The 25841-nt window shown below is 38.3% G+C and overlaps 1 protein-coding gene across 1 annotated transcript; it reads right to left on the minus strand.

The window, feature by feature from the left end:
- Nucleotides 1–533: 533 nt before the first annotated feature.
- Nucleotides 534–21177, minus strand: rb1cc1 (RB1-inducible coiled-coil 1). Its single transcript, XM_047368386.1, has 23 exons — nucleotides 20848–21177; nucleotides 16952–17083; nucleotides 16733–16859; nucleotides 16464–16634; nucleotides 14812–15014; nucleotides 14245–14659; nucleotides 13974–14144; nucleotides 13683–13867; nucleotides 12878–13064; nucleotides 12405–12486; nucleotides 12245–12309; nucleotides 12024–12127; nucleotides 11796–11922; nucleotides 8920–10844; nucleotides 7725–7911; nucleotides 5039–5147; nucleotides 4627–4915; nucleotides 3828–3876; nucleotides 3692–3739; nucleotides 3092–3150; nucleotides 2754–2881; nucleotides 2449–2519; nucleotides 534–1433 (listed from the first exon to the last, which is right to left on the minus strand). Exons 2-23 carry the CDS (start codon nucleotides 17020–17022, stop codon nucleotides 1356–1358), a joined length of 4851 nt encoding a protein of 1616 aa, XP_047224342.1. The 5' UTR covers nucleotides 17023–17083; nucleotides 20848–21177; the 3' UTR covers nucleotides 534–1355.
- Between the last annotated feature and the right edge of the window lie 4664 nt (nucleotides 21178–25841).

Raw genomic sequence — 25841 nt, forward strand, 5'->3', positions numbered from 1 at the left:
GAAAATAGAGCTAAACATTGTTAAAACACCCCTAGACCCACATGGTAGAGAGCGCTTGACGGCGAGCTGCTATGCTCCCCGCTGTGAACTGGGAAAGTGATGTTGGTGGGCTTCCTTCTCCATGAGGGCCGCATCGTTCTTGGGCCACGATATGAAGCCTTTTTGAAGTCTGTTTCCTGCTGCGGCGTGCCAACATTTATGTTTCCACAAAAGCAAAAAATGCTAAATCAAATGAGCACACTATATTGTGCTTTTTAATGATTTCCTGAGTGCTCAGAAAATTCTAATTGCATTATTACACAAACTATGCACTAATTACACAAAAAGAGGCTATTTTCTGTTACGAATGACACGTCAAATAAAAGCGAATTTTCCAGACACTAAAGCAATTTTAATTACCAGCAAGTAGAAAAAACGTAATAGTCTGCTTACTTAACATGCTTTTTTCTATTGGCCAACTATATTTTTTTCCTTTTAAAATATGACAGCATATTATAGGAATCCCAAACATGAAATGATAACAGGGGAAAGAATTGAATTTATTGGGGATCAATCCTTTATTGTTTCAAAACTCTATCCTTTACAATACAGTCAGTTATTGTTACATGTGATTTTATAGGTAATATACAATGTCTCCCGATAATGAAACACAGTCACAATGTTTTCCTTTCTACATATCGATATTCTATGATAATGAGAAGTTTGTGCTGATATATTTACTTAGTTCTGACAGCTCAATTAACTTCCCTTTTCAAATTAACAAAAGCATTGTTTTTCAAAGTGCATTTCAAGGATTGCAAAGATGACTGCTTCCTTCAATGAGTCACGCAGTCATAATGTACATGTCAGTATTGACAGAGAGTCATACTGATAGTGAGTAACATACAGCATTAACTACATTTCCAACTACAACATTTATCTGTTAGGTAAATCAAAGAAAATGTTTCAATATGCATGCCATGAACATTCCTCCATTAACATTAATTATAAATGTATATTTTTATTTAATTATGTTGATAATGACAGTATTTTCCACAAGAGGACAAATGCTGATAATGAGAACTAATATTTAACATCCAAATTCTGTTCAATTTTACACACAAGTCAGAGGGCATAATGCCACAGTGTATAGGGCGACGCCCTAATTAGGTTAATAGCATTTGGTCCACAATAAAATAAAATCTGGATTTAAAATAATAACAAATAAATGATAGTATATGGGATTTTGAACTGAAACATAAAAAATGAAGTTGCGAGATGATTTTCAATTTGTCTTATGATGTTAAAAGTGATCATTTAAGACGTTTTTGTTCAAAAAGTAAAATAAATATACATTTTAGCTCATTACTTTGCTATCAGACTTTCCTGTTCCATGGAACAGCTTTCACTCTGTAGAACTTGGTTCCTAAAGGAACCTTGAATCTGTTCTGGGCCTGCAGGTGACAAACACAAAGTTTAGTGAGAAATGAAGAAACTTCTCAGGACAGAAACAGCAAAACAAACACGTCTCAAGTTAAGGTAAAAACAAATTAGAGAAGCACAGAGGATTTGACTGCTGACAAAAAATCGGCTAATTTTGTGCTTGACTGGACCTGACAGGTGATCAGTCAGTTAGAAATTGAAAAAATCTTTTTCGAATCAGTAAATGCTTCATATAGAAGCGATCCTAGCTCGGCCTCCCAACACTGTTCAGAGTGGAAGTTCTTACTGAATGAAGAAGACTTGGTGAGCTATTGTCCATCAGGTGTGATCACACGCTAACATTGAATTTATAAAATGCTTTCTGGAGAGGAAAGTGTATTATCTATGTCGATTAATTATTCATGCTGCCATAACGGAGAATTGGACTTTACACAGAACTTCAACAAATAAAAAGAGTCTGTAACGCTAACAGCAAAACCCTTGCTAGTTGCTAATTAAACATGCAACATCTTTCACGCAGTGAGACATCGCCTCTGCTGCATAAATATTCCTAGAATGATCATGGCAAGCTTCTTAAAACCAATGTATAATTACTATAAATGGATTAATGTTTTAAAAATCTAACCCAAAACAGTAAATCAAACGTTTTTTTCACTTAAATATTAGGTTGGACACAGCTGTGATTTGTTATGATTACATTTTCTTGTAGGGGAAACGAGATCTGTAAAGGAAATGCATTCAAGTTCTTTTTAGTGGAGTTTTATTTAAGAATATCTGTGTCCCATAACCTGGTGAATTTTCTGTATTAGTAGATTTTTACTTATGCGTGGAACCTTTGGGCTGAAACATTTTTGTTTTCTTTTACATAAAAAAACATTTTTAACAACTACATTCTAATTTAGCTAGAAAGTAGAAAGTAAAAGTACTTTATACGTTGTCTTTAGAAAACAACCCTGTTCATCTGCTGATTAAGGAACATTTTACACTTAATACAAGAACAAGACACACGTTAAAAGTTCAAAGCACCTTTTTTGCCTGGCAATATTCCTTCTCCATCACCTTTCCGAGCACCCATGGCCGTCTTGAGGTCCCTGATGCTTAGCATAGAAACAAATTCTTATGTTAGACAATGACCACGTGGGAAACTGGTCACAAATGGGTTAGTAGTAAGAATCCAGAAGAAATGTTTGTCTCACCATGGCATATAAAGTCTAAAGTAGCCATTATTGTTATGTAACTATTTATTTAGATGTTTAATTTATTGTTATGGTAAATCATTAAAAAAATATCTTAAAGCTAGAGATTTACAAGTGATTTTAGAAGATTTTAACCTGGTTTAAGGTCCAGTGCAGCGAGAGACTCTGAGTGCAGAAAGTAGAGGGTGGGACCCACTGTGAACAGCACGTAGTTGTCATGCCTTTCATCCAGGATGATTAGAACCAAATCGCCGACCTGGAAACTGAAACACAAAAAGATGGACCTTGAAACAAAGACATAATTTCCCAGACTTCAGCAAAGTGCAAACAACACTGCTATGGTAATTATACAATAATGTGTATAATCACACTGAATGTAATGAGTGTCGGTTTTAGCTAATATTAAAACTGCTAAAAGTCATAGTGGTAAGGACATGCTAATGCCAGGATGGATTTTATTAGTATTCACTTACTCTCTGATGGCGATTTTGTCTGAATGCCGTGATGACACAGAGGACATGCTTTGAGACATCTGCAAAGAAACAGAAGAGACCAACAATTAACATCTTGCATTAAATTCAACAATAGTGAAAACTTGGGTTGTTTTTGTCAGAACGTGTCAGAAAGGGAGTTGGCCTTCAGTCCATCAAACTACAGTAAATTAGTTTGATTATTATTATTATTACTTTTAGCCTACTTTTGGTTTGTGAATTTTAATAATGGAGTAAGCACTTTCACACAAAATCTCAAAATAACAAAAATACATCTTTAATGTTTCTACTATTTACTTCTCAAACACACACACATACATATTGTTTTGAGCCTTTGCACGTTTTATTCTTTGGTGCTACTGCCACCTAGTGGAAAGGTTATTATAAAAAATACACTAGTTGGAACAATTTATTTTTATTTTCATATATGTATCATTTTGGCAAAAACCCAGGAAACAAAGTGTTGAAACAATAGTATTTTTCTATTTCACATACTTCTCCAGACCTGGAAATGATATAATAACATACTTTCTGTATAGGAACCCTGTAATAGAAATGATATTGTTACATGAATCAACAAACCAGTCGCTGGCTGAGGCGCTTGTTTTCTTCTTCCTTCATGTGCAAAGTCTGCAACATATAATAAATGAATTAAACACTGAAAAAAAAAGTGTGTGTGTTTAAAAAGCAATAACATGGGAACAACATGCATATTTACCCTCTCAAGTAACATTATCCGCTGTTTCTCTTCCGACATCATTGTGTCACTATGAGCAAAATGTAAGAATGAATAACATGGGAGGAAAAACTGAAAGAAAATCAATACAAGTGCGTAATTTTTTATTATGTGCCTACTTAGTGCAAGTTTTTCTTTTGTTTTTATTTGCACCGTCTCATCCTACCCTACCATCTGTCCGATGTCAAAGGTGTTTCTGTCCATCCATACCTGGCTGGTTTGAACTTGGAATCCTTCAGTAATGCAACGGTTTCTACGGATGGCACTTATTTTGCTGAAATTCTGTTAAAAACTTATACTTCTTATAAAACAAGACTTTTGTCAGTTCTTTCAGGTTTAAGACTATGGAAGAAATGCAAGACCTCCAGGCTGGTAATATTAAAAATCTCTAAATGCTTATAAGAGTATGTCTCTACAAGAAAATATTTCTGATCCAAAGCCCAACTTCAGCTGAAACTACAATTTAAATAAACCTGATTCTACAGCGGAAATGCCAAAGTAAACACTATTCATCACTTTTAAACCAAATTTATCTGGTAATTTGATTTAAATCCTGTGATGGTTTTAAAGGTGCGCCGCATATTTTCCATGTACCCTCAGACATAGTTAAATGTGGTTGAAGAAGTTTGTAGGATTGTAAAGCCAAAAGCATTTTACCTTTATCTGTTAGAGATAATGCATGTCAATGTGTAGCCTTCATTTGATTTCCTAACATGGTTTCACAAGGCAGTAAACCCGAAACCGTTCTTTTAACAAATAGTTTTATTAAAGATGAACTTACTCAGCAGCCATCATGCTGGCGTCCACTGCTGAGTCAACATGTTCGTCATCCCTGAAGGCCGCTACGGAGGCTGGTCGGTCTGTTTCAGCCGGGGTCTCAGGAGAACAAGCCCCTGCAACAGACAGAGCTCTCGCTACGGCTCCAACTTCTGAGAGATCTTGAGCTGCGGTGGAGGGGAAGAAGGCTGAAGAGACTAACGCAGAGCTGCGGAGACGGTTAAGTTCTTCTTCCAACTGTTTTTTCTCCTGCATCACACTTGCTCGGTCCTCAGACAGCGTCTCTATCAGAGCTGGATTAGATGAAACAAATATGTAACAATGACACCTAAAAAAGCCAATACATTTAAACCAAAGTACCAGAAAATCTCAAACTTATAGCCCAAACCCAACAATATGTACAGTACAGCGCTCACCTTTGTCCTTTTCCTGCTGCTGGGTAACGTTTTGTAACTTCTCTGTGAGGTCGTTGATAATCTGCTCCTTCTTCAACTTTTCTCTTGTTAGAACGGTGTTGAAGTTTGTCTTGAAATGAAAAAAAAACTTTTATGATTTAAATCGGTAAATTTCAGCACAACAAACAAAATATGAAAACAATACATTTGAGCTTATTTCATGACATTTGGCTGCTTAGTTTAAGGATGTCTATCTGGTTGCACCTACTAGAGGTGGAGATGTTTTTAAAATCCCATTATATTAATGAGTTCTGATCTGTTTTACCAAGCAAATAACCATGTTACTAAAAATTATTTCACAAACCAAAAATGTCTAAGATGCATGAAAAAAAAAGACTGGTAACCAGATTTGTCTCATTTTCTCTAAACGCACCATACCGGGTTGCAGTGACAACTGCAGTCGTCTGTGTTGACACTGTTACTAAGTGACAAACATATAAATATATAAATATTTAAGGTTAAATACACTGCTCCATAAAATAAAGGGAACACTCAAATAACACATCCTAGATCTGAAAGAAATATTCTCATTTAATACTTTGTTCTGTACAAAGTTGAATGTTCTGACAACAAAATCACCCAAAAATCATCAATGGAAATCAAATTTATGAACCAATGGAGGCCTGGATTTAGAGTCACACACAAACTTAAAGAGGAAAAACACACTACAGGCTGATCCAACTTTGATGTAATGTCCTTAAAACAAGTCAAAATGAGGCTCAGTATTGTGTGTGGCCTCCACGTGCCTCTATGACCTCCCTACAACGCCTGGAGATGCTCCTGATGAGACGGTGGATGGTCTCCTGACGGATCTCCTCTCAGACCTGGACTAAAGCATCCGCCAACTCCTGGACAGTCTGTGGTGCATCGTGACGTTGGTGGATGGAACGAGACATGATGTCCCAGATGTGCTCAATCAGATTCAGGTCTGGGGAACGGGCGGGCCAGTCCATAGCTTCAATGTCTTCATCTTGCAGGAACTGCTGACACACTCCAGCCACATGAGGTCTAGCATTGTCCTGCATTAGGAGGAACCCAGGGGCAACCGCACCAGCATATGGTCTCACAAGGGGTCTGAAGATCTCATCTCGGTACCTAATGGCAGTCAGGCTACCTCTGGCGAGCACATGGAGGGGCGTGCGGCCCTCCAAAGAAATGCCACCCCACACCATTACTGACCCACTGCCAAACCAGTCATGCTGAAGGATGTTGCAGGCAGCAGATCACTCTCCACGGTGTCTCCAGACTCTGTCACGTCTGTCACATGTGCTCAGTATGAACCTGCTTTCATCTGTAAGGAGCACCGGGCGCCAGTGGCTAATTTGCCAATCCTGGTGTTCTCTGGCAAATGCCAAGCGTCCTGCACGGTGTTGGGCTGTGAGCACAACCCCCATTTGTGGACGTCGGGCCCTCATACCATCCTCATGGAGTCAGTTTCTAACCGTTTGTGCAGACACATGCACATTTGTGGCCTGCTGGAGGTCATTTTGCAGGGCTCTGGCAGTGCTCCTCCTGTTCCTCTTTGTACAAAGGTGGAGGTAGCGGTCCTGCTGCTGGGTTGTTGCCCTCCTATGGCCTCCTCCACGTCTCCTGGTGTACTGGCCTGTCTCCTGGTAGCGCCTCCAGGCTCTGGACACTACGCTGACAGACACAACAAACCTTTTTGCCACAGCTCACATTGATGTGCCATCCTGGATGAGCTGCACTACCTGAGCCACTTGTGTGGATTGTAGAGTCCATCTCATGCTACCATGAGTGTGAAAGCACCACCAACATTCAAAAGTGACCAAAACATCAGCCAGAAAGCACAGATACTGAGAAGTGGTCTGTGGTCCCCACCTGCAGAACCACTCCTTTATTGAGTGTCTTGCTAATCGCCAAAGATTTCCCCCTGTTGTCTATTCTATTTGAACAACATCATGTGAAATTGATTGTCAATCAGTGTTGCTTCCTAAGTGGACAGTTTGATTTCACAGAAGTTTGATTTACTTGGAGTTATATTGTGTTGTTAAAGTGTTCCCTTTATTTTTTTGAGCAGTGTATATTCAGTATCAGTGAAGCATTCAAAAATGATGGGGAAGTGAAGAGGAAACTATTTTCTACAACACGTCAAGAAATGGCTGCAAGTCATTTAGCTAAGACAGGCCAAGACTATGAGCATATAACAGCAAGGCAGAATAGAGTACAGGAATGTGTTTTGGTTTATGCTGTTGAGTTTTCAACCTCTGTCTGTTATGGAACACGTTGGATTTAGAAACGTCGACAACCTTTTGGAATTTTCCAAATTAAGGTAAGGATCTATAATTTCTAGGGAGTACACACAGAGACTGAGACTTTAGGAAAGCTATCGCTGCTTTCATAAGATGCTGATCTTCATGGTAATTTTGTCTTTGCTTTAAATATTAAGATAACCCTGTCTGACAGAGGCTGCTGTCTCACACATCGTGTGACGTTGCTTCTGACACCAATATAAATACAACAAACACATTTTAATGCTGTTTTCATGCCTTATAGTTCTTCAAAAGAAATCAAAATCCGTAGGTCAAAGCTTTAAAAATGAAAAAACTGGAGTTTGGAACAGCCAACAAACCAGTGCATGTAAAACACCACAGTGCTTTTAAAGTGTGTTTCCTGTTTAAATACAAACCTGCTGTTCTGCGATCAGTGATGTTTTGAGGTTCTGTATCTCTTCATTTTTTTTCTTCTCTAAGAGCTCAATCTGGGCCTGCAGAGAGGCCCTCTCCTGCTGCAGGTGCTCCTGTAAGGCGGAGTCTAGGGACAGAGGTGCTCCAGCATCTGCACGGCCCTCAGCATGCAGCAACAACCCTTCATCACTGAAAAACAGGGTTACAATTATTCCTTGTACAAGTATTGTGTGTCTACAAGGGTAAAGGCATGAAAGACAATATTTTTTTCTCTAACTTGCAGCACAGTTGATTTGCATATTTCATCTGAGCAAATAGCTGCAGTTTCATTATATAACAGGCATGGGTCAGTTAGCTGTATCACGGTATACCAGGTTTTCTTTTTTTTTTATTTAGCTGTGGAGTTACATCAGAGAAAGTGTCACAGTAACTGGAGTTGACAGTTTTTTTCTACATATTACCAAGCACTGCCGGTCAGCTGACTGAAAGGAGGTAACTACACCTTCCACTTGCTTACAAAAAAAGGTGAATTCAGATCTTTGAAAACATTTTCGGCCCTAATAACCCATCAGTTATGTTGCGAAAACTAAAGGACCTCCCATCACTCCCAACGGTGTTCTGAAAATACACACATTCTGAGCAAGTCAGGTAGGGAACCTCAACAGGTTTTTAAGTAGTCTGAAAACTTAACTAGCTAACTAGTTTGTTATGCTATGTTTTATTCTATAAAGACCAGAATGATAAAATGGTATAATATTCTGTGCAATAAGCAATACCATTAAATTTATCAATGTTAAATTATTCTTGGAATACAAATAGTTGTTGCTCCTCTTTTTTTTTTCTTTAAAGGTTTTTACTAGTGGCCTTTATTCAATAGTAGCTAGACAGAAAGGAAGCAGAGAGAAGGGTTAGACAAATGACCTGGGGTCAGGAATCGAACCAAGGAAAACTGCGTTGGAGACTGTAGCTTTTGCTTATAGTGGTCCTGCTCCACCACTGAACCATGTGGCGCCCCCGCTCATCTGTCTTAAATAAAAGCTATAAAATAATGAAGTATTTGTTTAAAATTTTTGTGTGTATATATATATATATCATTGTATGGTGAAACCGTGGTATTTTTACTCAAGATTATACTCACATTGGCCCTTGCCTGTTATATGTTCGATTTGTGTATGATCATTAAGATCCAGCTTTTACCTTTTAGAAGACTGTTTCTCATGAAGCTCATTCTCAAGTTGGCTAATTTTTTCTAAAAGTCTCTTCTCCATCTCCTCCTTCTGCTGCTCCAACTCTTTGAAGGCATCTGGCGCTACAACGTTTGAGGCTTCCTCCTTTTGAGCTGCATGTCTTTCCTGCTCTAGGTTTTTAGAGAGCAGGTCGTTCTCTGCTTGCAAATTGTTGATAACAGTCCTCAATTCCTGCTCAAGTTCCTGGAAACTCCTTAACTGCTTTTCTTTGTCTTCACTCAGAACAGCAAGTTGATGATGTAACTCCTCTCTAAGCGTCTCCTGTTGCTCTGCATGGTTTCTCTCAACATCCTGGGAGTGCTGTTGTAGCACAGAGATTTTACCATGCAACAGAATAGTCTCCTCCTCGTGCCTGTCCACCAGCTCTGAGATGCAGTGGTCCTTTTCCATCCTCATGAGAGTCCTCAGCTCTGCTAGATCAACTTCATACTCCTCATTTTTAGCTTGAAGCTGCCTCTTGAGATCCGTCAGCTCATCTTTAAGGACTTTGGTCTCAGCCTCCACTTGGGTCTTTACAGCTTCTGCCTGCTGCATCTTGGCTTCTTCAAATAAGATCCTCACCTCTTCTGTCTCGGACTCTTTGAGGGCCAACTCAACCTCTAGTCTACAGCGGAGCTCTGCGAGCTCCGTAAGCCGAGCTTCCATTTCTTTAATTTGAACATCCTTCTCATTAATGGCGGTAGCGTGGTGATCAGCTGCCTCGGTTAATTTTGTACCATTTTCAACAGTGAGACGTTCCTGAGCCTCCTTGTTATTCTTATTCAGGCTATCCAGTTCCATTTTGTGTTCCTGCTTCAATTTATCCTCCAACTCTTTTAAATGGCACTGAGAGACTGCTTCCAGCTCCTGTCGAATCTTCTGCTGACTGCGTTCAATCTCAAAATGCAGGTTTTCAAGCTGGCAGGTGAAAGATTCTTTTAAAGTTGAGAGTGTCTTGATTTCTTCAGTCTGATCACCGTTGATCTGCTCAAGATTTTTTATCTTATCAGCGAGGTTTCCCTCTTTTTCAACCCATCGCTGTCTCTCATTCTCCATCTGTGTAAGTTCCTTCTCTTTGCGCTCCATGAGTCCCTCCAGCTCCAGCATGGCGCGTTGGACATCTCTTACAATACTCTGGTTTACTTGGTTTTCTTCTGTCAGCGCCTGAGCCTGCTTCTCTAGCTCCTGCCGAACAGTGAGAAGCTCCCCTTTATGCTGCTCATTTATCTCTATTTTGTGGCTCTGGTAGATTTCTTCAACAGTACTGTGCATCTCTGTGGCCATGCTGCGCAGAGCTAACCCAAAATCCTGATGCTCTTTTAGGACTAAACCTCTGAAGTAATAGAGGTCATTCTTCACACTTCTTAAGTTGGAGTGGGACTCTTCTGCAGCACATCTGTACTTCTCAAGAACTTTTTTCAGTTCAGCAATCCTTGAGTTCTCCCTCTCCAGCGTTGTGGTGTCCTGCATTCGTCTGTTGTCAATGGCGTTAATGACTGAGGAGTACAGCGACTCCACCATCATTTCGGGGCTAGTGGGGTCACTGATGGGATTAGGAGAGGTCAGGTTCTCCTCAATCACAAACTCGTTGACAGCAGACATAAAGTCAGATTCAGGGCTTTCGGCGAGAGAATCCAAGTCCAGGGATCCCTGCTGCAGGACCGGATCCATGTTTGGATGACCTATGGTTTCGAAGTCAAACGTTTGTGCATCAATGCTGTCTGGGGATAGATCCTCTAAAGGAGCTGGGACGGGTACGTGTAGGGGCTGGCAGCCGGGTCCTTGAAGGCTAAGAGAGAGAGGCGTTTTGGAGGGCACCGGAGTCGTGGTCCCGGGCTTTCTCTCAGACTGTGGAGTTTGTGCCGTTGATCTTTGGGCGCTCTGACTACAGGATGCCTGGACAAACAGAACAGATGGAGACAATGCAATCTGAGTTGAGCCAATATTCATTTTAAATGCAGCAGATTGTTTCTGCTTTTTGTCTATGACTTTAATGCAATTTGTTGAGAGAAAAAATGCACAGAGAAGTTGGTTGTGGACCAGAATTAGTCGATTTTCAGACCGGTGAGTTGGAAACTCAAAAATGTGATCTTTTTCCAATCAGTGAACACACCATACCCTAATTGTAACAAGTAGCAAGTGTTTAGCTATTTTCAGTATCAGTGAGGTCTTCAAAAAAAAAGTAAGAGGAACGTAGAGCTGTAAGAAGCTATCTAAAATTAAACTGTATATTGTACGAGGAGTTGAGACGTGTCTGCAGTTTACTCAAGTTGTGAGAAAGCGAGACAAACCAAGACTTTCAGCAGATAAAAGCAAGAGAGTGAGATGCCATTTTATACTTTTGAGTTATCAACCTCTGTCACAGAACGAGATGGACTTAGAAACGTTGGCATCCTTTGGAAATCTCAGGGCGGAGAGAAGAATCTACTCTCCCAGGAGTACCTGTGGCAACTCCTGCTTCTGTTATGCTAGCCACGCCAATATCCAATTCAAGACGCTAAAGACACTTTAAAATGTGAAGCTAATCTTTCTAATTGTCTTTAAAAACTAGTAAAATTCAGTTTTAGAGACTCCTCTCTCACATACATGATGCAACTTTGCCTCTGCTAATACGAGTGATTAATCAGAGCCCATCAGGTCAAATTTATTTATAAAGCCCATTTCATATGACAGTCATAGACTCAATGGGCTGGGTCGTGGCAGGAAGGCCAGAAAAATATGACTGCTGTTCCTAAAAAAAATAAAAAATAAATCCTCATCGACAGCTCGTCGCAAACCGGAAATCAGCCTTAATTTCTGACAGATGCATTTCTAGTTTCAATTCTAAAACTGAAAAACAGACATTACTCTTTGTTCACTCAGTAGGTCAGTGATAGTTTGAGACATTTCATCCACACTCTGTGCAGCTTGGACCAGCTTATGAAGTGTCTCTACATGGTGGTTTAAGGGCTCAAAGTCACACATGGCGGGAATCCTGCAGAGAAAAAAAACATGTAATTTTTACACATTTTGGCTCTTCTAAAACCTTTCTGTAACTGGCAAGCTTATTACAATAACATGATGACAGTGACTTACATTAGGAAAGGCTGGACCTCGACAGGACAACATGATTTCAAGTACTGCAGGTCATCAAGTGAGATGTCTGGAAGTTCATCATCAAACCTTCTGGGTTTCCGCGTCTGTAACAATGAGGCAGTGGTTATGGTGACTAAGCAGAGAAAGACAAAAACATAACCCCTACGAGACAATGAATACTATTTTGTGGGGGGGGTAAACATTCTGCACTTGAAACCTACACAAAATGAAGTTGGAGGCCAGGATTCAAGTCCTTTAAACAATCGATTTCGGAGAAAAGACTTCCCTTGAAAGTGAAAGAGAGCAGTAAAGAGTTAGCACAACTTCTAAGATACATTTTTATTGTGTGGTAACCACCCCGAGGATTTAAAAAGCACTTACTGAAGAGCTTTCCAAAGGATTCCCTTTTGAACTTTTCTGCCTCATACAGTCGTTTTCCATCCTTAACAAGTGCGTTGGCCCACTGACAAAATGGAAATACAATTTTTTACGTGAAATCAAGAAATATGAATGGTCTGAACTTTCTTTTATGATGGCATAGTTACGTAGACATGGACAGGAATACGCTTTAGAAACATAAACTGCTCTTTTTACAAGAAAACCAGGGAATGTTAGGTTCACATGAAAATGTTTTGGTAATTCTATCAAATTTGCAAAAGCGAAAAGTCTCATAACATTAATGAAATACATATAGAATACATACAACAGTAATTGGTGCATTTTTAAACAGGATTAACTTATATTTATGCAAAACATTCTGTCGGGTGGGGGCCATATAAACAAAACTGTCTGACAACGGCAAAACGTGTCAACAAACAATGACTGAAGTTACCGTAACGATAATAAGCACCGACCTCTCTGTAGTGTCGCATGAACATTTTTCTCCGGACAACTTCCACGACTGCCAAGCAGTACATCTGGGGCACAGTACTGAGGGCGTCCACCACCCTGACTCTCTCTATTAGCTCTGTTAGAAGTCGGAGAAGAGCCTGGAGCTTTTCCCCATCTTGATCTGCGTGAAGCATGACGTAGCAGCACCATCTACAATCACAACCGAAATTCAAAAATGGTTCTCTTAACCGTTTTTCTAAACCAGTAACCTTATGTTCAACAGAAAGCGTCACAGTAAAAGGACGTCACATCATGGAAGAACAAACTGCACACAGCTCCAATGCTTGCATACACTTACCACGGATATCAATGTCATTAATATTGAACCATTTGAAGCATGGTTTAACATTTATTGTAGATTTGCTCAAATCTTGACCAGAAATGGTCGACATTATAAATAAAGGCTTAAATACACATTAACCCATGTATATATTTTGTAAAATATCACAGAAAATGTCACCTTTTCTGCTTTTTTAGAACCGTCAGCAAGCTTCTGGCATTTTTATGGCCAGCAACTGGACCTTGTTACAGCAAAATCTGGTAAACCTAATTTAAATGTGTTGGTTTTCTGCAATGGACAAATCAGCTTCTGGTTTGTCCATCAAAAAAACAGTTTTGATGTGTGTTTGGAATCATTGTTAGAACAATTGTCTCCAACTACCTTACCCAAACTGTCACCATAAATTCATGGTATGCATGCCCACAGTGAGTGTGCGTAATCTTTTCACCAGAACTGTTTTACAAATATCAAGGAGAAAAGGTTTTTACTTGAGTCGGACTTGAAGGTTGTTTGCTAGCTCCTGTTTGGCAGTGGTACACTTCTTTTTAATGTCTAGCAGCTTCCTGTGGTTGTTCAGCATGATCATCAGCTGGTTGGTGTGACTCAGACACAAGTCAGGCAAAACAGATGTATCCTTCAGGTTTTCAGCTCGCTTCTGATTGGCCAAAAAACCCTGAAAGCAAAAGCGTATAAGCACGATTAATAAAAATAGACTCGGTAAGTAAGTAAAAAAACAAACAAAACAAAAAAAAACTTCATAAAAGTATTTTTGTAAATACCTGAGCAAGTTCTTTCTGCTCATTCACCAACTTCTTACAGCTTGCAATCATTTGGTCTAGAGCATACAACCTGTCTTCAAGCCCTTTGATGGATTTCATGTTCTGATTATCTAGCTTTGCAATTGTGTCACGACAATCTGCCAGGAAGGGCTGGATGATCCGAGGGTCGAGCTGAAACAAACAACACACCCATGAATCCATGTCTTCCAGCTGAAGTTATAAGTTAGGCTATAGAGACCTATTTTAGGATGTATGTACACCAAATGCTAACCCTGTTGATGGAGTCAAAGCACTTCCTTACAACCGATTCCACATCATTGGGTCTGTCTTGCACGTTGATCCAGTCCAATAGTGTCACATTGAAAGAAGACTGGCAGACGAGTTCTGGAGCGTCATCATCGAAAAGTGCAGCTCTCAAACCACCACTCTCGGTCATTTCGTTCGTCTCCTGATCTCCCTCTGGCTCACATGTGGCTGTCCCCGAAGCAGACAAGGAGGCTGACGATTTGGAGGCCATCTGGGCTTGAATCTTGCAGAGCACAGAGTCGGTGGAGTTTTCTTCTTCCGTCTCATCTGAATCCTTCTCTGGGGTTGAAATGCACTTCTCGATGCTCTCTCTGTAACTGTGTCTTGTCAAACATTCCAGCAGAGGTATCCTGGCCATTACGGAAACCGAAGTCCCTAACCTGCAGTTGCGAAAAGTTGTTAGCTGAATGTTTATTAACCATCATTTGAAAAATGTTTGTAGCCTATAAATGTGGGACAGCAGGTATTCTATTCACAGGTTTCAAACACACAATAACTTTGTTTTTAGAGAATGGCAAAACTTTATACTTACTTCGAAAGTTTAATTTTAATTTCTTCTAAGTCCTGTTGATAATTTGTGTATGCAGTGTTGAACTTCACGAGTAACTTCTGATAAGACAGAGTGCAGTCCTCCAGGTTAGCTATGATAGCTGCCCAGCCTTGATGTTGGAGATGCTCATCGTGAACCAAACGTTCACAGAAAGAGCAAAGTTTTTTGGCAACTTCGAACATTTCCTAGAGAGAAAGAAAAAATAATTATGTTATAGGGTTACTGTGCTTTGATAAAGTGGAACTGAAAAATGAAGTAGGAGCAGTATATCCTTTTTTATTTATCAGGCCAGCAGAGGTATGTTGTTTGTGTTAAGACAGTGCAGACTGTCGCTGCGCACCTGTTTGTCACTGCAGGGTCACCAAGACCAGTGTTATTTGTCTGGCTCAAAGGATAGCCTGAGCTGATAAAAAATTACTTTGTGAGCTTAACGTTGACCTTGCTGAGGCTGCAAATGGACATGGTTTAAACATTCTCCACAAACATATGTCGATATAGTTTGCTTGAATAAGGGCTTGTTTTTTGCACAGACTCACTGTCATTTTGTGGTGTCTATAAATTAAGCCAAAATATTTTACATTTACTTAGAAAAAGCTATTTATAACACTATAATGGCGCCATTACTCTTGCAGTATATATATATATATATATATATATATATATATATATATATATAACAATTACTGGCAAAATAAATTCAATAATAAAGTGCTTGAATGTTGGTGTAGCGAAAATCAAGCCCTCTAGGATCTTTGAGCTATGTGTGTCGCTTTTGATGAGCCACTGTTTTTTTGTAGTACATGTGTAACTGAAATGAAGGGTGTAGAACTTTTTATATTTTGGACATTTAAGGATCATCTGACCATATGACTGCCAAGTGGTTAAATAATTATTAGCATTAATATAAAAAATTGTTTTGTTGTTTATTTAGTAAGGGTAAATGCACATTAATAGACATAAGTCACTCTAAGTAGGTCAGGCTGCCATCAACTGGAGCGATTCCAAGCCCCTGACATGCCAACACTGATGAATCTTTCATAGGTGCAGAAAAACCATCTGTGTAGCAGAGTATGAGATTAAATAATGTCATCACCGGGTCAGTTTTGGCACATTTACTGGTACATCTCAGTTAATTAGATCTGATGAGACTTGTTAGAATAGAAATACCTTGTGAAAATAAACAACCTTTAAGCAGGTATTAAACATACATTTCATCAAGCCACCATCTCTGTATTAAACATGTTTTATTCGTCTGATGTAATATTCCAATCTAAAAAATTTCATCGTGTCTAATTAGAAAATCATCACAATTAACAGAAATCAAGGCTTGAAAACAATTATCTATATAATGTCTTTCACTTCATAACTAATTATTAATTCATTAAGCTACTGAAATACATGAATTGTTCAATAATATTCTAACGTATTGAGAAGTGACAGTTATGTTCCTTCTGCTAAACAATTTTTTTAAACCTGTGGCAGATTGGTGAAGCGATTGATGAGATTGGAGTATGCTACCGCGTACAGAGCATAAATACTTTGGACACCAGTAACTCACTGTAGCTAAGAATGAATAGTAACTTTTAAATAATTTAACAAAAACAGTGAACGCTTTAAAAACAATTAAAACCTACCAGAGCAAGTTGTGTTCGTGAGGCAACAGTGTGAAAGACAGCTGGCAACAGTAGCGACTCTTCCACCTTAACCTGAATCTCACTCTCAATCGAGAAGGTGGTTTTTTGGATTGTTGGATCCCGGTCGGATAAGATCATCTCTTTGTTGAACAGGAATATGGGGTTGGTTTCCTAAAAACCCACAATAAGACAAGTGTTATCAAACGTCAACCCTAAAATCTTTCAATGTTTGAATAAAATAAGCAAAATAGTAATTTGCATGAACTTACAGTGCCAGCACTGTAACTGCAGACCCTTCTGTCCGCAGCCATACATTCCCCCCCATTGACAACGAGGACCTGATGCTGAACTGCAGTCTTATATTTGGCTTGAATGGCATGTTTAAGCTCCAGTACACTGAAACAAAGAAAGCAGTTATCCGGGTCAAAAGAAGCAGAATGCACAAGCCACTGTTCCTGGATATGATCGGTAAAGCCCCAGCTTCTTACGTTTGGACAGCAAGGTCGGTGTCAAATGTCAATGTGCTGCCATTGTTGACCTGGAACACATACAGCTTCATGGTGAATCTCCCAGAGTTCTTCAACCTTGCCCTTCTCGTTCATTAGTCATGCACCACAGCCCTGCAAAATGAAACAAATGTGAAAATGATACCCAACAATTACGTCTTTCTTTCGGTTAACATGTGTTTGCATCCCAGAGTATGAGCCATTGGCTACCAGTGGTTTGCCACAGGGGGAGAAGGAAACATCTGGATGTGAAGAAACACAAGACAAGCTTTGTGCAAAATGGCAGAATCTGAATATCTACCATTTTTGCAAGAATGTGACTCAGCCATTGATTATCTCTCTGTGATCTACCTAAACATTGCCAGACATCTGCAGAGCTACCAACTGGATACTTTGGCAAATTATACAGTTTCTCTCTGAACAAGGATTTCACTTAAACCAGCATTTAGATCCTATTATTCCACTGGTTTGTATTCTGTAGTTCATTTTATTTCTTAATGTCCATCAGTTCCTAAATTTTGGGCAAAGTGACAAAAGATTACATGTATTGTTTATTAAAGAGAATACACAAAAAGAAGAAACGATGAGCCGAGGATCTGTATTCAGGTATTTAGTCACAAAACTCTTAACCGTTCAAAATCAATGTTTATAACAAAAAGATTTTTAGATTTCGTTCTCTAAAGTGTACTATTTATACAATTCAATCAATCTGGAGGAATGAAGTGCTTAAAGAGCAAAGAAGCAAACATTGTAACGAAATAGGAAACAATTTAATTAAAACCTTTATGTACAATTCGCCGCCAGGAAATCTTTTTTTGGCTAAAAATAATCTTTGTATCATTTGTCTTGAGGTCCGATGAACTGGTATTCAAGAACTTTTCAGAAAAAGTCAATACAGAGTGCTATCTACTAAAGACAGAAGGCACCATTCAGAATGTTGAAGTCCAGAAGCCAGAAGGTATCAGTTGCTTTGGCAAAAATAATTAACAGTCCTGTCAAGAACACACTGACGGCAAGAAACACACAGCTCACAACATGTTTTGCAATGTTGGCCATGAATAGTTTCAACAAAACAACTACAAAAAGTCCACTTTTTAACACTTTGAACTAGGTCTGCAGAATATATTGAAAATATATTGTCATCACAATACTGGTGTGGGCAATATTAATATCGCGGGGAACTGTTGACATCGCAATATTGTTGGGTATTATATTTCAAGTGTCAGTTTGCATGCGAGCAACAAACTCAGCCTGTTACATGGAGTCTGAAACACCCAATTTTTTTTATGCTAGAACGTGTTTTTTGCTTGGGAAGAAATAGGAGCTTTCCAAACTGGTAAGGGCATTATCCTTTTATTTAATATTTCTTTTATTTCAAACTTTAACTTAAAAAATTAAGTGTTCAGTTGGAATCTATATTAAAAAAAAAAGTTTATTACTGTATTATTGATAATTAGCAGAAAAGACTTGCTTAAGCCAGACTAACAGGAGTGTCCAATAAAAGGGTATTCTTTGTCAGTCAGTCAGTCATTTTCTACCGCTTATTCCATAGTGGGTCGCGGGGAAGCTGGTGCCTATCTCCAGCAGTCTATGGGCGAGAGGCAGGGTACACCCTGGACAGGTTGCCAGTCCATCACAGGGCAACACACAAACAACCATGCACACACTCATTCATACACCTAAGGGCAATTTAGAGTTACCAATTGACCTAACAGGCATGTCTTTGGACTGTGGGAGGAAGCCGGAGTACCCGGTGAGAACCCACGCATGCACGGGGAGAACATGCAAACTCCATGCAGAAAGACCCCAGGTTGGGAATCGAACCCAGGACCTTCTTGCTGCAAGGCAACAGTGCTACCAACATTTAAGTTGCATTATAAATTTATTAATGCACCATTCAACTAGCCAGCAATTAAAATAGTCAAATTTTTTCTTGATCCACTCTGACCAGGAATCGTTAGGTTAAGTACTAAGAAAAATCCTTTTCATTAAATGCATCAAAACTAAAACTTTTTCGATATTTAAGCACATCAACAAACACAATGCACTTTGAGGCGTATTTTTAATACAAAGGGATGGACATTATCCCCTCCAGATTCATTAAGAAGCCAAAATATTGTAAAAGAAAAAAAAAAGAAAGTCACAACTCTATGTTTTATGAACTTGATCCATTGGCTCCAACCCATGTAAGACAAAGCACTTAAGATCGGAGAGCTAACGCAAGAGAAAATACAGTGTAGAAGTGACTGTGTTTAAAACAACGTACTGGTCAGTTCAATGTGCAATTAGAGGTTGTGCACAGAAGCCCTTGTCCATGAAATGGATATTTTTGTGCATGCATTTGGACCTCTTTTTAAAGGCTGATCATTTTTGGATAGGTGATGATTGTGTGTCATTTTTTATCATCCACTTGTAGTCTGTACTGTATATGTAAATATGAGTTTATGATCGAAATAAAAAAAATATCTAGAGCAGAAAGGTTGCATACTTTGTTACTTTTTTTAAGAGTCAACAGGCCTACATGGCATCAAGAGTAATATTCTGGGTTTTAAATAAAACATTAGAAAATAATAAGCCGTAAAATGACAGTAGATGTGACACAAAAGCATTTTTAATAATACCTGTCTCCACAATTAAAAGAACATAACAACCAAGAAAAAAATAAAATAAAATCGGATAAGGTTAAGTGCACTCCCACAAAATGTTATTTTTACAGGTAAAAAATGAAGGTAAGACAAAATGTATTGATTCGGTACGACATTGCAAAGGAGCAACCTGCCTGCAGTTTAACAAAATCCTGCCTTGAAGTATTCTTCATCAACATTCATTTGTGTACCATTGGTGAGGGCAGGAGAATATTCCCCTTCCATGTCATCCAAGCCAGTGTTGTGTTTGTAAGTGTATGGTGTGTTAATGAGCCATTATTATATGGAAGATACCTTTTTAGATAACATTTGTAAACATTCACGACAAAACTGATTTTAAAACATTTAAAAGTACAATTTACAGTGTACATTAGTACAAATCTAAGTAAGTCTTAGGTAGAATATGAGTTTCTTTTACTTTTTACATAAGTTTAAAAAGACCTCATTTAAAAGTAGGCAACAACTCAGGTTAGAAAGTACAACAGTGACCTTGTGTAGGCATTTACCTTGGTTATAAGTTTAAATTGAACATCACTTGAAAAGAAAAGCATCTATTTGAGCTTTTCTTAAATGTTTTTAATTGTTGGTTTACTTAAAATAGCGCCAGCTGAGTCACGGTGAGATTAGGTGAAACTACTGTTTACTGTCAAGCATATCCCCAGTAGTTACAAAACGTTGATCTCCATAGCCACAAACTGACAATCTGTCAAAAAATAAAAAATAAAACTCAGCCAGACAAAGGTTTGACTCACACTTAGGGAACAACGACAATGAATATGTTGCTAATAAAACAAATACCCATAAAGGCTGTTATAACGACGTTGTTACTGGCTGAAACTGTTTCGGATTGTAAACGATAGTTCAACAGTTTCCCCCGTCTCGGTGATTCCGTTGTGTGTTGCTGTGGGCCTTTTAGTTTAAACTTACACTTGTGTAGATGTTTATGAGCAATAAACTCCGTTGTTTTGATCAACCTGGCGGCCTCCAGTTTGTCATGGTCAGTGCCAGAGAAGTAGCCACCAACAGCTGCTGCTAGCAGCTATACACTCAATAATTACCTGCCTGTCTGCGCTAACTAGCTAACGGCTAGCTCTGTGGCTAATGCAAGGCAGTAAAGCCTAATGTCGACGAATCTGAGATATATTTTAAGTCTGGCCTAAAGAACTAACGTCACTTTAGATCAGATCAGATTAAGCACAAAAGCAACTTAAACTACGATTTATTGCTTCTTACCTCACTTTGCTCGCATCTCTGTCTTGGTCTTCGCCAAGGCGAGGTGGCTAGCTAACAAGCTAGCACCAGAGCTAGCTGGTTAACCCGTTTAAACTGGGCATACTTAGAGGTAGCTTGGCGAGCCACTTAGCTAATATCACTTTGACTAACCAAGACACCACCTGACAAGCATAATTAGTTGTACAGATTACGCATATTCTTGTGAATCTCTAAAAGACTAATCTCCACGCGTGGTTAAATAACACTGAGACCCCACCACCCGTTGTTATTTGAAGTAGCTAACTACGCTAACAGCCTCTCTCAGTAGGCTTGTTTTGTTGTTGTCATCTGGTGATGTGCAGTCCGTGAACGATCCGCTCAGAAAACACGCACTGACCGGGAACCACGCTGTTGGGAAACGCTCCTCTTTTACTTTATGGAAATTAGTTTTACACCGCAAAGGCTGAGATTATTTGTTTTTACATACCAAAAAAAAATTATAATTTTGTTAGTTAATTTCATCATTGATTAAACATAGGCTTGCACTGTTTAATCAACCTCAATATGGTTGTTCTTTGCACATTGTTGAACGTGATCATTTTAAGATTTTATCGTGCTTAATTTGCACGATAAAATCGTCTCTTATTTGCGCTTTTTAGCAACGCTAGGATAAATCTGTTTAATTTTATTCAAAAAGTAATTACATTACGTTTATTAATTGTATTTTTCTTGCTACAGTACTGCATTAAAGTAAAATGTAGTCGCTATCATATGTTTAAAATTACATTCTATGGCATTTATTATTATTATTATATACCTTTTTCCCCTAGTATTAGTTTTCATGTTCTTAATTTCTAATTATGAGTTTCAGTGTTTTGAGATGCAATCATGTTTGTTTAAGGAAAATATTAATTAAAAAATGTATGTCCAGATGAATCGACTGTTCTGTTTCCCTATATACGTTTCGTCACTCTAATTCTCCAGGTGTATTCTGGGTAAATAATTGCTGCAACAATGAAATCACAGACGGGAGGGGGCAATGAGTGTCCAGCTGCGGGGCGTGGATGATCCTGGTTTGCTGCAAAGAAGTTTGGAAACTCCGGGACTCTACTATATATTTACAGAGATTATATGTTAAAATGTTCATTACTTACATTTCATTTATTAAATATTCTCTTGGGATAAGACGCCATAATATTAAAAAGTTAATTCAGTATTTCAAATGAATTTTTGCAAAATGCGTCATTTTAAAGAAGGACCTGAGGAGACATAATCCTGCATCTGAGGGTTTTAACATCCAATTACATATAAAAAAAAAAAAAACACTTGTCCTTCATACTTGAGTGTTTCTTATTGCTGTGCTTTGATTACAGCTGACCACAGTTAATGAACTTAGACTGCTATCAGTCATCCCTATGTACAATTCCTGCCTGGATACTTAATTTAGCTAAAACGTACGTAGTTTAAAACCATCCATATATCAAAATAAATAAATAAATGCTTTGTTTCCCTACGCCTTTTTTGCTGAATTAATATGTCTGAGGAGGACAATGCTAATGTTGGTTGTATGGCTTTTGAGCCCCTCTTTCTGCCTCCCCCTCCCACAAACTCCCACCATCATCCCACATGCCCTACTTAGCAAGCCTATTTTCTCACTCCTTTTTTTTGTTATTAAACTTTTTTATTATTATAACATTAACTTACTATAAATACGATTAATTTAATTAAATAACATTAACCTTAAAGGTAACCTTAATCTGTGATTCAGATATGTCCAACCTAGTTAGCCAGCTGCATTGATATATATATGTAGATATGCAAATCAAACATATGAAACTTGCTCTGCAGCTCTCTGACATGATGCCCTTGGCATTTAGCCATATTGCTAACAGCAGGAGTTGGTAATCTATTCTAATTCTGATTTTTGTGGACTATCTTTATTGAGCAAAGGCAATCCACTTAGCTGGTTATGAACAGTAATCCTTTATCAAGTTTTGTTTACAGGTTTTGCGAAGAACAATGGAAATCCGCGTACTTGGCATAGAAGATGTGCAATGACATTGCACAATTATTTCTGTTACTTTCTTATCTGTTTAATAACAGTCTGAGTTTATTGTCCGGTATGTGTGACGTTTTACAACGTGAATGATCCACTAGAGGGCACTGTGTCACACAGACTCACCATCAGTGTGGACTATGGCATTTATTCAGTAAATAGCAGCCCTGTTTGGGGGTGCCTTATTACGTCATAATGTTCTCATTCTGTAATCTAAATCAGCAGTGCAACAGTGTGAATAAGAACCAGGTTTCCATCCATCTATTTTCTGTTAAAAATGTCTCTTGGCAATTTCCTATAATCATTACATGGTCCTTACACAGTATGGTGACATATGTGATTTAACTCTTAAAATGATTAGCTAATGATATTATAAATATATAAACAACTTTTATGGATTACACTAGCAAAATAAATGTATTTTCCTTAGTTTTTCATTTGTAATTCAAAGACCATGAGATCTAAATAGAGATAGAAACAAAGTAGCAAAATACTAAAAACTCACATTTGTATCACAGTTTTCCTCTTGCCCTATTAATTCTTATAAATTGGCATGAATCTCTTTATCCAACTTTTAAAATATTAAAATAATGTAAGAAATTAACTAAAAAATACAAGGCAGAAAATATGTTTTTTTAACTGTTAACTATGGTATCAGGCCTAAGCCAGAAGTGTAAGCATAATCTTATTTTCATGTCCATTCAGCCAACAAATGTTACATGCTTTTGTTACATCAGAATGTTTACTGCAGGGATTCAAAGTTTAGGTGCTGCATTTATTCTGGTATTTCACCACTTGCCTTCTCTTTCTAAAGACTTTTTCTGCATGGCTGATCAACCTCTCAGCATCATGGCCTGGTTTTCATCTTCCAGTTTCATTCAGTTGCTTGCTGTGCTGATTATGTCCTGTGGCTTTAGTTTCATATTTATTGTCAGCTGTCAAGGTTTAGAAAACTGTTAAACGTGGTTGCATCAAAGCACAGTTAGAAGTGTTGAATCAAAAATTCTATGTAGTCCACACACACTTCAGATTTGACCTTTTACCTCCAAGACCTCTCTTTTTCCCGATCACTCTGAACAGCTTCACCGGACTTGGGATTTAGTCATTCCTGCAGTATTCATTGAAATAACTTCGTCAGCCAACATTGCTCACTATCATTATCCCATCTGTTCAAATGGAAGCTGCCAACGGACATGAAAAGTCCCTCCAAAGATAAGACTATTCAAAACATTATATTAAGGCTAATAGTCTAATAATTTTTATTTTAGAAATCAAAAAAGTTTTAAAATAGCCTATTTTAACCATAAATGTCAATGTTGATTGTAATTGTGTCAAACTTTGAATGTGAACCTATCTGATTCAAATGATTGAATATGAAAGTAGCCTCAGTCATGAGATATTATGGCTAAAGTCATGTATTGTTAACATTTAGTCTCTGACATCCAATGGAGGTCTTTTAGAAGAATTGTACTGTTTAACATGAAACAGCTCCTATGATACTGCAAGTTAGCTTCTGATTTGTTGATCAGTCTCTTCTGACAGCTCTTGGAAGCTCTTCTTTGGGTGGAGCTAAACTGGTAGACCCAGACAGAACTGTTGAATCCATCAAGAACACAACTTTCATGACCAAGTCAGAAAGGATGGATCACTCTTTTAAGATTCAGTTACGTTAGATGTTTGTTTTATTTGCTTTTATTAAGTTCATGTAAGATTTTGTTTTGTTTTTCAACAAATCATAGAAGCCCTGTCAGCTTAACCCGTTAAATGTTTTTGAGGAGTTCTCCCATCTGGTTGCACATGGTATTCAAGTTCAGTCCTTAAGGGCCAATATCCTGCCTGTTTTAGATAAGTACCAGCTCCAACACACCTGAATCCACAGATGCCAAGTAATGAACTATCTGTCTAATTTAGGTTTGTTGAGCTAGAGAAAAGTCAAAGACTCAAAGGACCCTGGTCCTTGACAATTGCTTTTGGATGCCACTGTCTGAGATTGACCTTTTTCAGAGTTAACCACTGTTGGAGTAGAAACCCCACAGATCCCATTGTCATGCGGAGATGTATAGTCAATTCAAGGCAATCATATAGACAAAGTCAAAGTCAATTACATTTCTGTTCAACCCAACTTCTAAAACAGTGTAGTCATGTTCAGAATTTTTATGACAATTGTTAAAGGGTTTTCTCTCTGGGAACCGAATTGACTGCACTGAGTTACTGACTGCAGCACTACTTCCTCAAGATTGAGCATGTTGATTGCATTATGTTGTTAACTTTGCAGCAATCCCTCATACATGCCACATGCATGTGGTAACAGTGGAAAGAAAAGCTCCCACATACAATGCAATCCAGTCTTAATTATAATGCTGTACAAAGTCCATTGATCAAATCATGCTCATTGGGAGATGTCTAAGGTAGCCCAGCTAGTTACATTGAGTCGGTGACTTTGCTGTAATCCCTCCTCCTGAGCATGAATGTGGCAACAGCGAAACGGTAAAATGAAATTTTAGCAGAAAGACACATCTACTTGAACCTGGCTCAGTAGGATCAACCATCTAGAGTGCCTGATTAGAGGCTGAGAGGAAAAAGAAGACACAAAAAAGACAGAAGCACTGGTTCAGAAGTACTTGCTCTGCACAACAAATATTGAGTGCACAGAGTAAATGGCAGCAAAAGCTTTTTTAAGATCTTTATCCAGGACATAATCAGTTAGCAAAAAACTGAGCCAGCAGTACCACAAGTAGGATGGGAAAAAAAGACAGGATTTACTGAATTGGATCTTAAATTTAAACATTTAAAAATCTTCAAATGCTTATTTGATTTATTTTTACCTGCCATTCAGTAAATCCCTTGGAAGTTTTGGTTTTTCTTGGAAATAACCAGTTTATGCTATCTTTGCCTCACTCAGTATGTGATGAACTTTGAAGATGCAAATTGGATCTGCCTTTAGTTTTTTCAGCTTGCC

The sequence above is a fragment of the Girardinichthys multiradiatus genome, chromosome 6 (assembly GCF_021462225.1).
Source record: "Girardinichthys multiradiatus isolate DD_20200921_A chromosome 6, DD_fGirMul_XY1, whole genome shotgun sequence".
NCBI classification, from domain to species: Eukaryota; Metazoa; Chordata; class Actinopteri; order Cyprinodontiformes; family Goodeidae; genus Girardinichthys; species Girardinichthys multiradiatus.